The sequence below is a fragment of the Gorilla gorilla genome, chromosome 3, assembly GCF_029281585.2.
Source record: "Gorilla gorilla gorilla isolate KB3781 chromosome 3, NHGRI_mGorGor1-v2.1_pri, whole genome shotgun sequence".
NCBI lineage: Eukaryota > Metazoa > Chordata > Mammalia > Primates > Hominidae > Gorilla > Gorilla gorilla.
Window position 1 is genome coordinate 126,093,687 of NC_073227.2, and position 13,863 is coordinate 126,107,549.

At 35.2% G+C, this 13,863-nt stretch overlaps 1 protein-coding gene across 5 annotated transcripts in view; it reads left to right on the forward strand.

The window, feature by feature from the left end:
* Positions 1-13,863, forward strand: part of GSTCD (glutathione S-transferase C-terminal domain containing) — a 139,024-nt gene that overhangs the window by 369 nt on the left and 124,792 nt on the right. For 4 of the 5 annotated variants that reach the window (XR_008679125.2, XM_019025801.4, XM_055384859.2 and 1 more), the window contains exons 2-3: positions 8,610-9,056; positions 10,077-10,544. Coding sequence is in view for 4 of the 5 variants with exons in the window: in XM_019025801.4 (XP_018881346.1) it covers positions 8,631-9,056; positions 10,077-10,544 (894 nt within the window). In the remaining variant the exon portion in view is untranslated. Of the gene's footprint in view, positions 1-2; positions 1,907-8,609; positions 9,057-10,076; positions 10,545-13,863 lie in introns of those variants that run through there. The other variant, XM_063705456.1, reaches the window with a different exon arrangement.

Below are 13,863 nucleotides of genomic sequence, written 5' to 3' on the forward strand. Positions count from 1 at the left end.
GATTTTTCTCCCTCCCTGGGGCCGCCTCAAACTCCTTTTTGGCCACTCCTGCTGAAGGTGCGGGTTGAGGGCTCTGGGCTCCTCGGTAGTACGCGTTTCCCATTTTCCCCCTAGCCAGTCCCTCATGTCTTCCTCTGCTGATGGAGAAATGGGGCAGCTTCCAGTTGGAGGCGTTGGTTGGGGTGGTTTGATATTTGATGTTAAGTGTTACTTCAAGACCTCTTGGGTCACACTAACTTCTCTTCTCTCTTTGGCATTGAGTTTTCCATTCCAGCCCTTCCTGATTGCAGAAAGCAGTTCTATGTGAATACTACTTAACATTTGCTCCAAAGGACTTGCTTCATTTGGGGCCATTTGCTTATGTTTTGTCATCACAGCAGTATCTCTTGGGTTTTTAACTTCTATAGAAAGTTTAATTTGCATGAAAGTTGCTTTGGTTTCAAAAACGTTTGCTAATACACGTACTTCCCATCCCAACTTTCTACCTGGTTTTGGGATGAGATGACTTGTTTTTTTCCGCTTTATTCTTAATGCCAGGATCCCATTCCTTGTCATAAATTCTTGAATATCAAGAAAATGCCAGCTTTAGTAATATATTGTGTGCTACATTATTGATAAAGAAGGTGGTGTATTTCTATTTTATCTAAGCTTATCTGTAAAAACAATGTTTACAGGAGAAAATGCAAAAGCTAGCAAGAACTAGTGATGTGATAATTTTAAACATGTAAACATGGTCATTTAAATCCATGATAATAAACTGTTATAACACAACCAAGTGATTCGCTGTCATATTTAATAAACATTAAGCTATGCGGGTGTTTTTTTTTTCTTTTTTTTAACTGCCTGATGGGGAGCATACACCACTGAGAGGATTGCTTTAAGCACACTCATTACTAAAAATTGTGTTTGTATTACACCTGAAAGTATCGTTTTGTGAGGTCTCACTTCAAAAATAAGACTGAAAAGGTCAATGAGATTTGAGAATCATTTCTTTTTATTTTATATATTTTGCACTTCTACGTGTTTTTGCTTTAATTTAAACACAGCTGAAACTTGAGCTTCCGTAGTAGTGGGCCCATCAATTTTTTTTTTTTTTTTTTTTTTTTTTTTTTTTGAGCCGGAGTCCTGCTCAGTCGCCTGGGGATGGATTGCAATGGCAACATCCGCCTCCCGGGCTCAAGCAATTCTCCTGCCTCAGCCTCCCGAGTAGTTGGGATTACAGGCGCCCACAATCACACTCGGCTCCTTTTTTTTTTTTTTTCAGTCGAGGAGGGGTTTCACCATGTTGACCAGGCTGGTCTCAAACTCCTGACCTCAAATGATCCGCCCGCCTCGGCTTCCCTAAGTGATGGGATTACAGGCGTGAGCCACCGCGCCTGGTCTGTTTTTGTTTTTTTTAAACTTGTTTTACTTGTAGCTTTTGTATCATCATCTGTGATTTTTAAATAAAAATAAATACTGAGTATCCAATTAGCTTTTCTAACAAAGAATAAATACTGAGTATCCAATTAGCCTTTCTAATAGCAACAATTTAGCAGGCCTCAAAATTAACAAATTCTGGAGCCAGCTAATACATCTGTAGTATACACAGTTCCCCAGTATGTGGGTTTTTTTTTTTTAAATTCTAAGGTATTTAATGTAGCTATGGAATTCTGTTATGCAGAATATTGGAATACTTGGAATGCAGATATTTAAACCATTTAGATTAAAACAAGCACAGGTATTGTTTGCTGTGAAAATTCAGTAATTTTATTTCATACTTGGTAACATGTTAGCCATTTGCGCTGTCGATCACTGTTAATTATGAGGTCGGGTTTAGCTGAAGGCGTTATGACTCCATGGCAACAGATGATTCCCTGATTCTCCAGAGAGAAGATTACACACTTCGTTTGTGGCTAAGGTTACGGTAAGCTTTTCACTTAAAAACTTTTCCTACTTCTTTACCAGATAAGAAAACAGCTAATTTTAATCACTGGCTTTTGTTCTCTAGGACTTAACTGCATCCCATATTACATATTTAATGAGCTTGAAAAAAATCTCAGTTTTTTTCTTATCGTTTTTGACCCTAAATATTTAAGGTAATTGGCCGCTATCTATCTGTTGAGGGGCAAGTTTTTTTGTTTTGTTTTGTTTTGGTTAAATCTATATTATTGTAATAAAATAGGGTACAATTTTCAACCAAATACTGTTGTTTTATGAAAAGCATAAAACACAAGCTAAGTTATAAAATTCAAAATGTTGAACATATGATGTAGGAGAGAATTTAGGCAGGTTTAAATTTTAATCTTTAAGAAAAGTAAGTGTTTGTGATTTTTCATACTTATAAACTGTGTTGAACTTCTTATTTTGTACAATAGGTTGATATGCACATGGATTAAGGGTTTCACATTTATATTTTACCATTTCATGATTCCCTGGCTTTCAGCCTCAGTAACAAATATGTTTTTTTCAGTATTTGGTTGGGAAAAACTTTTCAATCAATATGAGTCCTTTACCTTTCATGGAAAGAAGCTTGAAAATATAAACCATAATTTGGGTTTTGCCCATCAAGGTTTGCATATTTTAATAGTGCCAATTGGTAAGGAATTTGGTTATAAATTATAAAGAAATAATAGTAGCTAGTATTTATTTAAGGACTTAATATGTGACAAGCTTTGTTCTGTATGGCACACTACATGGTAGGTACAGTTATTATTGTCTCCATTTTATTATATAAGTGAGGAAAAAGATATGCAGAAAAGTTTTTTATAGCTACTAAGAATCAGAACCAGTATATTTGCACCCAGGTGGTCTGGCTCAACAGTCTCGGCTCTAATCTATTACTTTATAATTCTTGTTTTATAAATATTCTGGCTAGGCGCATGTATGGAATCTAGTTAAGATTCTTAGTTCCTTTGCCCTGGATATAACTATACATAAAAACTTCTGTGCTTGCTTTATTTATGAGTTTGGTTAGATTCCATTTATGCTTTTCCCAATTCACCTCACAAAGGTGATCTTATTTCTTCATTTTAATTTATACTTAGTTGGTCCTTAAAATAGTTATTAATTTGGAAAAGAAAGAATGGTGTCATGAAGAATGAGATACACATTGTACCAAGACTAAAGTTATTAATAATACTCTCAGACAGTGATTTCTGACATTCATGTATGTACATTCATTCCTTGAACTGAAGTTTCAGTTCATTAAACACTGGAGATATTATAGTGTTAGGTGATAAGAGCTATGAAGAAAAAGGGAAGCTAGGTAAGAGGCTAGGGTGTGCTTTTTCAATTCAGGCAGTCAGGAGAGGCTGTTCTGAGTTAATATTTATGCAGAAAAATCAATGAAATGAGGGAGCAAGCCCTGTGAATCTCTTGGAGAAAAGCATTCTAGGCAAAGCAATAGCAAGTACAAATATTCTCAAGTGGCACCTTCCAAAAACAGCAAGGACAGCTATGGCTGGAAGGGAGTGAAGAAGGATAAGATATGAGGTCAGAAAGGGATAGCTAGGGTCACAGTAGGCCTATAGGCCATAATAGGAAATTTGGATTTTATTCTGAGTGTGCTGAAGAGCCATTGGATGGTTTTGAGCACGAGACATCTGATTTATGTTTTTAAGGATCACCCTGTTGTTGGAGAATGGACTGTTTTATGGAAAGTGGAGGAAAATAGTTAATAGGCTTTTGCAGTAGTCCTTGTAAGCACTGGCGATGACTTAGATTAAGGTGGTAGTGGTAGAGGTGCTGAGGAGTTGGATTTAGCATATACTTCAAAGGTAGAGATGGCAGGGTATGAGAGAGAGAAAAAAAGAAGTTGAGTGGGACTTTTGAGTTTTTGGCCTAAGCATCTGGGTGATTGGTGTTGCCATTTTACCAGGGAGTAGAACACGAAGGGAAGGGGAGCAGGTTTAGAAAAACATCCACATGGAGATGTCAAGTAGAATATAGGAGTCTGGAGTTAGGGGAGAAGATACGGCTGGGATATACATGTAAGAGTCAGATCATATTTAAAGCTATGGCACTGGAGATCACCCAGAACAGTGCTGTCATATTGTGAGTTGTGCCCCATTAATGAGTCAGGAAATCAATGTAATGAGTAACAACCAGCATTTAAAAAAACAAGCACAGAGTAAAAAATATCAGATTTATCCCATATTGTAGGATAAGTATTGCTTCATGACATTTTTGTTTCCATTTTATTCAGTGTATTGTGTATTACATTATAAAATATATACCTAATTGTGTGGCTGGCTCAAAAGTTTGAAAGCCAATATTCGAAGGATGGAGTGTGGATTGAGCAGAGAGCAAAACACTGAGCTGTGGGTCACTGAGACATCTGCAGAGTAGCCAATGAAAGGAATCAGGAAAGAATTGCCAAAGAATTTAATCCAGTGCAGAAACTTGTCAAATAACCCAGCGTTTGGAATGGAAGTTTATATCAAGGATTACTGAAACCAGCATACTTGCTTAGAATAACATAATATCTGACAATTTTCACTTTGGTAAAATTGCTTCAATTTATGAAATTTTATTTATAAATAGTACTGTTATATTAAAACAATACCTATTCTTAAATGTCTCTAAATAAGATCTTTTATGAATTTAATTAATACTTTTGGACTGATGTACAGTTCTCATCTCTATAATGGAAATAAAATACTTTTAAGGATTGTGAGCATTAGAAGTAATGCACATGTTCTGTGTGCTTAGCACATAGTAGGCGGACAATAAAATGTATGTAATATTTAAAACTTTATTTACCTAACATTTGTTGAGCTCCTATCAAATTGTAGTCACAAAGATAACTTATTTGAAAAAACAAAAAACAAAACACAGGTTAATCATTTGCAGCAGTTATGCACTTTTTGGTCTTCATTATATAATATATAATTTATCTAATATATAATGTTATACATAATGCCATAGATCTTGACTTGAATTTTGATCACAAAATTTTCAAGCTTTATTTTTTCTGGACTGTGGAGAAGTATGCTTGTTTTTAATATGTTTACTGTTTATCTCTCATTCTCTGTGTTTATCAAGGCTAAGATATATTCATTAGAATGAAAGTGAAAAAAAAAAAACAGATCTGAATGCCTAAATATTAAACCTATGACTAATTCCACCATTTAAAAATATATTAGAACATTCCTGAGTAATGAAATCAAAGACATAATCTTTTCTTTTTACCTATTTATTCATTCGGCAAGATTCCCAAGCAAATTGGCATGTCCACGAAAGAGATGCACACTCTATTTAATATCCTGAAGTTTGTGGTTTTGTCTGCTACTTTCTCACTCCCTCTCTGCAGAGTGGCACCTGTCAAAGCTGAGAAAGAGTAAATTACTCTATTTCTGTGCTTGGCAGGAATGTAATATGGAGTAACAAGAGCTGTGCTGCAGAAGCCCTGGAGACAGAAGTTGATTCTGTAGTACCTACCTTCTTAAAGCTCGTGACAGAAAATTAGTGAACTAAGGCATTCTGAAGCTAGAAAAAAAAAAAGAGGAAGGATTTTTTTTTTGGCCTGTGATATTTGCATACTTGGAGCAAATACTGGTTCTACTCTCTAAAAAGGCACAGTGCAAGCCAAAAACATCACATTTGTACAGGTTTACAAATATTTAATATTTATTTTAAAAATTACATTAGTACATAATAGGGAGACGTTATTCAAGGAGAGTAATTTTTTTTTTCTAAGATCATTAAGTAACATTTTTAATCTCCCAGGGGAAAAACCAACATCTATATTAAAAAAAAAATACATTAAAAATCAACAGTACTTTGTTGCATTTTCTCTCAGGCATCTCATTAATTTTTAGATATCACCATGGGCAGGTTATTGCTATTCTGTTTTGCTGACATTTAGCATTTTATTAAGTGCTAACAGTGAGAAGAGTTTATAGAATATGTCTAAAATCCTATTTTCTTATTTTTATGTGCCTTACAACGTGGCAAATATAGGCATACTTTTAAAAAGAATATTTCTACATATCTTAAAAGCTATTAAATAGCATGGCTTTGTTTCCAGTTTTTTAAAAAGTGTTAGGATAAGCCTCATAATCACTGTTTTTTAGACTGTTGGGCAAATGATGAAATCAGTCATGTTTTCTTTCAAAACTGCTTTCTTGAAACACTTAGGGGTGAGTCTTCTTTTTACTCTTCTACTGTCAGGAGAGTGAGTCCAGAGCAAACTCCTCAAAAAGACTGTTAATTCCTGGAAAGTGTGGTTGGTCCTTTTTGCCCTAGTGTTGTTACAGATCTCACTTTGTTTGACTGTTTTTAAGGACTTATAGCATAAAGGTGTTATATTAATAATGAAAATATTTCCAGAGCTCTATTCAGCTTTATAAAAAAACTCTGTGAACTTTGATCTTTAATAAATACCTTTTTGTTTTAAAATTATCTCTCAGTGACAAAAATTAAAAAAAAATAAGCTCAGGGAGAAAATGGCATCTGTAAGTTAAAAAGTTGTTGCTTTTTAACAATTTTCCCCCAGATAATCTTTTAAGAAGTAACAAATCATGGTATATATCTGTTATATTTTAATAGAAGAAATATAAAATAAAGCAGTAGTGATTATTTGTATTATTAAGAAACTTTCTAAGATAATACTTTACTAACTATATTTATTTTTTATAATGGATTACAAGTTCTTTAGTTTTAAAAAATGAAGAACTAAGAAGCTTAAAGTGTTTAGGTCTTGTTTCAGATTTTTTTAAGAAAGGAATTTAAAATATTAAAGAAAATTTAGTATGATGAAGGTTTTCTAAAATTAAGTGTACACTAACATTTTGAATACACTTAAAAGACAAGAGGTGCATGTGTACTTTTTAACAGCTTTTAAAGTAATTTTCCTTCTAGTATGTCATGTTTCTGGTACGTATTTCCATGGTGAATACTTTTAAAGAGTGCCATCTAGTGTCAGTTTTGGAATTGTAATTTATGTATTAGAACATTAGGAATTTTTGACCCGGGAAATGTATAAACATAAAAAGACAGGACAATTGATAAAAACCTTAAGGAATATGACTTGAAAATAGCCATGAAGAATCTGACCTCAAGTCTGTGTGTGTTTGCACCTTTAACCAGTATGTATATTTATCTCTGCTTTCATTTGTCAAATACGGCTTGCTTATATATATAATAAACCTATAAAGCAGTGAACAAAAAATTTTTACTCATGGAACATTCTAGTTAGAGGAGACAAATAATAACATAGTATATCACCATAGCAATAAGTGCTAGGAAGAAAAAACATAGATGGAAATAGAAAGGTTTTTTTCAGGGAGCATGGGGATTGGGGTTTGTGATTTAAATTGAGTAGTCAGGGAGGATCTCAGTAAGAAGTTGCCATTGAATAAATAAATACCTGAAGGAAGTGAGGAAGTGTTCTAGGTACTGGAAACACCAAATGCAAAGGCCCTGATGTGAGAATGTACCTAGTGTTTTAGCAAGGGTCCCCAACCCATGGGCCCAGTACTAGTATCCCTCTGTGGCCTGTTAGGAACCCCACCTCAAAGTGGGAGGTGAGTGGCAGGTGAGCCAGCATTACTGCCTGAGTGGTGCCTCCTGTCAGATCAGCAGCAGCATCAGATTCTCATAGGAGCTCCAACCCTCTTAACTGCAGGCAGGAGGGATCTAGGTTGCACGCTCCTTATGAGAATCTAATGCCTGATGATCTGAGGTGAAACAGTTTCATCCGGAAACCATCCCCATCCCCCCACCAACCTCCCATGGAAAAATTGTCTTCCATGAAACTGGTCCGTGGTGCTAAGAATGTTGGAGATGGCTGTTTTAGAGGAATAACAATCTACTTTGGCTGGAGCAGTGAAAATGAAGAAAGTTAATGAGACAAACTCTGAGACATAAAGGAGGATTAGATCAAGGAGATTTTTGTAGGCTGTTGCAGAAACTTTGGCTTTTCTCTAAGGAGGATGGGAAGACCTTGGAGGGTTTGGTTATGGGGGTGTGAAGGAAAAGAATGGTGTAACCTGAGATGGGAAGACACATAAGGAGCAGGTTTGAGGGGTGGGAGAGAATAAGGAACTGGATTTTGGACATGTTAACTTTAAGATAGCTATCAGTATCCATGTTATGGGGAAATTTAAATATTTTTATATTATGATTCAGCACTCAGCAGCTATCACTTACTTGAGGAGAATCCACTTCTTCTGAAAGAACGAATATCCCCTCCCTATTATTTTGTAGGGTTGTAAAAAAGAAGCAGTATGGAAGGACCAGCACTGTCAAAACTTCTCAAGGATATTATCCCCAGACAGCTCTCAGTATTTTTGATTAATTTATTTCCCCTTCTATTTATCTCCTGTTCTCACATATAGTGAGACCCCCAAGTACTTGATTGGGAGGGCTCTATTGCAAAGCACTGGGGTTTGCTCATTTTAAAGGAGCTGGGTGTAATATTTCCTCTAATGCTAGTTAATTGCACAGGGTGGAATTTTTTTCTTTTGGAAGTCGTTTAGTCAGTCTTCAGAAACAAACCTTATAGCATTATTATCTACTGCAAATTTTTACTGATTTCTAGAACAGGCTTTTGAAACATTCATCTTTTATTTTAGCTTCTAAATGATTATATTCTAAGACCATAATCACTTCAATTTATACTTTAGGTGACCCAATGAAAGAAGAAAATGAAAGCCATAAAGAAAAGTCTTACAGAAGAAGAATACCTGTACCTGGACTTTTCTCACCAAACAAAAGGATGCATCTTTCCTCTTCATACATCTGTAACTTTATTTCTGTTATCTTACTGTGACTGTAAAATCTTTAAAATTTGCCTAGTTGTCACCAAAGAAGTGAGTAGAGATAGTTCACTACTAAGAGATGACCTGATCCAGGATGTTGAAATACAGATTATTTCAAGGCAGGAGCTCCCACCAATCGTCCAAAATTGCTGTTTGCCTGCAGTAGTAGAAAGATCAGACAATTTTTGTAGAGCAGGACTTGCTGTTGTATTGAGACACATAATCCAGAAATCCTATGAAGCAGACCCCTTAAAGAAGGAACTTTTGGAACTTCTGGGCTTTAAAAAGACTTGCTTGAAAGCCTGTGCTGAAGTAAGTATAATGTCTTTTTTCTGTTATTTGAAGTTACACAGTGATAACATAATTACCTGACCATTTAATATTTTAACTTTCTATTAGGAATAAAAGTTTATTTATTTTAAAAAACCCCAGTAACCAATGAAATAAAGTAGCCCTTTGATATAGTTTGAATATTTATCCCCTCCAAATTTCATGTTGAAATGTGATCCCCAATGTTGTTGGAGGTGGGACCTGGTAGGAGGTGTTTGGGTCGTGGGGGCAGATGCCTCGTAAATGGCTTGGTGCTCTCACTGGGGTAATGAGTGAGTTCTTGTTCTATTAGTTCATGAGACATCTAGCTGTTGAAAAGCCCCTGGTACCTCTTCCTTGCTCTCTCTTGCACCCTCTCCCCCCATGTGACATGCCTGCACTCCCTTTGCCTTCTACCATGACTGAAAGCTTCCTGAGGTCCTGATCAGAAGCAGATGCTTCTTATATAGCCTGCAGAATCATGAGCCAAATAAACCTCTTTCCTTTATAAATTACTCAGTCTCACCTATTCCTTTACAGCAATGCAAATGGGCTAATATACCCTTTACGTGTGTCAATATTTCAGTGCAGTATTGAAAAATAAGAATTTAAGTCTTAATTTATAAAGTTTGGAGACATTTTTAGAAAATAACTCTTTTTTCTTTATTTTAGTTATGTTGATTTTTAAATGGAATATTTACATATAAATAGGAGCTCAAATAGCAATGCTTTGGAAGCCCTGCTTATTGTGGGGTCTAGGAGGAGGGTAGGACAGGGGAGGTATATTGTAAAGGCTTTGGGAAGTAATGATTTATTTAGTAAGTGGAATACAGGAATGCTAAACTTCCTTTGCTTAATGTTTTTACTTCTGAAGCACTGTGATGTGTCTCCTGATACAACATAAAAGCCTAGCCCAGGGATGATAGAGCTCAAAACTTATTTCCCAATAAGACAGTTATTTTTTCTAAAGTTATATTGAAATTTAAAAATCCTTTCATTTCTTGTTTTGTTTTTGTTTTGTAGGTTAGTCAGTGGACCAGGCTATGTGAACTCACCATCCCTTTGGCTATTGAGAATTTTCTCAGAGAATCTTCTGACCAGCCCCTAACTATACCTGTAGAAATACTACAGCTAGAGAAAAAGCTTAGTGAGCCTGTTAGAGTGCATAATGATGATAAACTCCGCAGGCAGAAGCTCAAGCAACAGAAGGCTGATGGAGTTGGGCCTCCCGTTACTAAGGGAAAGGCAAAGAGCAAGGTCCACACACAGGAAACATCTGAAGGGTTGGATTCTTCATCCAAGAGTCTGGAACTGAAAGTGGCATTCTCAAAGCTCACAGTACAGGAAGAACCAGCTACTACCAACAGAGAGCCTTCTCACATCAGAAAAGCAAAAGCCTCTGACCTTCCACCTCTGGAGCATGTGTTTGCAGAAGGGCTTTACTTCACTCTGGCAGATATTGTGCTCTTGCCCTGTATCCATCATTTCTTGGTAAGGTTTCATCTGGACTGTACACATTACTATGAGTTTCAGTCTATGAAATTGCCTAGGTTTGAATTTCTGTTTTACTTCTTATCGTCAATATGCTGCTAGGAAAGTTATTAATATCTTTCTCCATTTTCTTATCTGTAAAATGGAGATAATAATAGTACCTATCTAAAAGGAAAAATGTAAGGAACAAATTAAAGTTTGTGTGAAGTATGGAGAACAGTGCTTGGCACATAGTAAGCTCTCAATCAAAGTTAGTAATTACTATGACTTTTAATGTGAAGTTGCTAAAATGTTAACAATTGTTATTATTAATTTCAAGTTTCTGTTGTGATTACTTTCTAATAGTAGAAGGTCCAAGTCGGCTCTGTGGTGCAATGGATAGTCCATTGGACGTCTACTATTAGAGGGTCCAGTTAAAAAAAAAAAACTAAAAATCTTGTCAGCTAAATTTTATAATGAATTGTTAGTCACTTAAATTAATCTTATGTTAGGTATTATCAAACTGAAAATATTTTATTCTGACCTGTGTGCTTTTCTCTGTTCTCTCTGAGAGTAAAGTAGCTGGCTCTGTTATTATGTGCTGGGGGAGAATAGATAGAACGTTTTCTGAGTAGGAAGATCTCTCTCTCTCTCTCTCTCTCTGTCTGTCTTACATACACACACTCACACACGCACACACGTGTGCACACACACATTCCCTCTGTGGAGGAAAAAAGAACAGGGTGAAAATAATACCAGAGTGAACATAAGAAGCTTAGCTCTCTGCAGCCTTCCAATTGGTTTTCAAGAGCTGCATTGCTTTTTGCTTTTGTTTGGGTTTTTTTCTTGGAAGCATTTCCCCCTTTTCCCTACTAAGGAATCAGATATTAGATTTCATTCTCATTATATATCACCAACAATTCAGGTATCTCTATGGACAGAAGAGACTGCTATCGAAAATCTATGTATTTGAAGGCTTTGCTTCACAAGTAAACTCGGCAGTATTCATCAATTGTCATTTTCTTAAAGAACATTTCTCTTTTCCTCAAAATTGAACCAAATTTGGCAACCAAAACAATATAAAAAGAGAGAGATCCAGGAATTGTTTAGATGTTGATTGCTATTTTAAATGCCAGATGTCATATGTCTTCATAGAGTCCATGGAGTTGAGTGGGAAGAAGACATTGATTTTTAAATTTTTTCCTAGTCAGATGATTCCTAGGTTCTCTTCTCCATGATCCCTCTCTTCTATTACCAAGTTCAGTCATTAGAGCAGTCATCTGATACAATATGAAGTACTTGGTCTTCTGTCTTCTTGACTTCTTTGGATAACTGTGTTTCCAGTTTCATCAGAATTGAATCAAAGTGGCATATCCATTCCTTTATTGAAGAAATTTATTAAAATTATTTGAATACATAAACTAATTCTCAAAATATTTTCCTTCGTTGCTTTGTATTTTTACTGGATTTTTTTTTCTTTTTTTTTTTTTGAGATGGAGTCTCGCTCTATCACCTAGGCTGAGTGCAGTGGTGTAATCTCAGCTCACTGCAACCTCCGCTTCCTGGGTTGAAGCAATTCTCCTGCCTCAGCCTCCCAAGTAGCTGGGATTATAGGTGCACGCCACCATGCCTGGCTAATTTTTGTATTTTTTAAGTAGAGATGGGGTTTCACCATGTTGGCCAGGCTGGTTTCGAACTCCTGACCTTGTGATCCGCCCACCTCATATTTTCCAGAATTCATCCTTCTTTGATAAACCCTTGATATTTGTTATATTTTTCTCTTTAAATCATCTTGGGTAATAAAGTAGTCATTTTAATTCATATAGTGGTTATGTTGGCAAGCCTTTTTGCTTGCATTAACATACATTGAGGTGAATGGAGTGGCCATCCAAATGATCAGAATCAGGATCAAGTTCAACATCCGTAATCAAGGTCAAGTTACCAGAAGCATAAAACTGAATCTAGGGACAGAATATTTAGTTGCAGGAATAAAGTCAAGGACATAAAAGTAAGAGTCAATTTTGCTAAATCAAGGTTTGAATTACTAAGGGTCAAAATTAGAAGAACTAGGGAAAATACCCAGTTCTGCTAAACAGAATAAAACCAAAGATGGAAAACAATAACAAATAGAATGGATGAGGTGGTTTTTTTGTTTGTTTTTTTTTAATTTGTCAGAGACAAACATGGAAATGCTAAGGTATTATATATAAACCTGCTGCAAGCTCTTCCTTTTCAGAAAATACTTTATTACTTTACAAAGTTAACCCCTGATGGTTCAGCACCTCATAAGGAAAGGGGCCTGACGATAACCTCTCCTCTGAAAAGTCTTAGAAATAGATTTAAAAGGAATAAATTAATATGTACACTCATGTTTCCCCCCATTCAATTTATTTGCTAGAATTTTCTAGTAGATAGCGTATCAACATTATGGGAGAAATAGCAATGGATAGCTATACTAGGGCAAAATCCTACTGTTCCAATACTAGAAGATTGTATATTATTTTTCAATTGCTACTAGTAAGCAAGTACACTTTGACAGAAATATTTAAAACATTATTGTATGCCTATAAGACAGAAAGTTGCATTTTATCATTTTATAAAATCTTGTAATTTGACACTTATGATTTAATTTTCTACATTTTAACTTCTAATGCTTTGAATTGAGTTTAAATACACACATACACACACACACACAGACATCTTTATTAGCTTAGGTAAAATCATTCCTCTTTTAGAAATTGATTTTTTAGCAAAACGAAATACCTCTTCCTGTGTTCCCATCGGCATAAAATTGGGAACCTCACTTTTTGCTGGCATATTGCAAAAATGGTTGATGCCACTTATTTAGTGGTAAATTTGTATTTTCTGTGTCTATTCCTATTCATTAGGTCCTCAAGAGCTTTTAGCTTTAACTCACTGGTTCTAATTTATAAGTAAAAAACAGAGAGCTGGGATTATATTTTCATTTAGATAGGTTGTTTACTGTTTTTTCTCTGCTTACACTGCTTACCTAAACATCTGTGAGTATATTTTCAAAAAAGGAAGTATGACTAAGGAAACGATATAAAATAAGAACAAATATTTTATATAGTAAGTGATTGTAAAGGAATGCAAAGGAGGAGATATTTTGAATAGATGCAACATCTTGCTTCTCTTTTAATTCAGACAAATTTTTCTGCCCTTTATTGACAATTAACTACAGAGTTACTAAAATTTTATTTTTGCTTTGATAGCTATACTTTTTTTTTAAACCTTTGTTTTAAAAATAGATCATCTTTTTTTTTTCTTGTCCTTAAAGAACTCTGTGATATTTATAATGGTTTTGATCTTATGAGCCAGG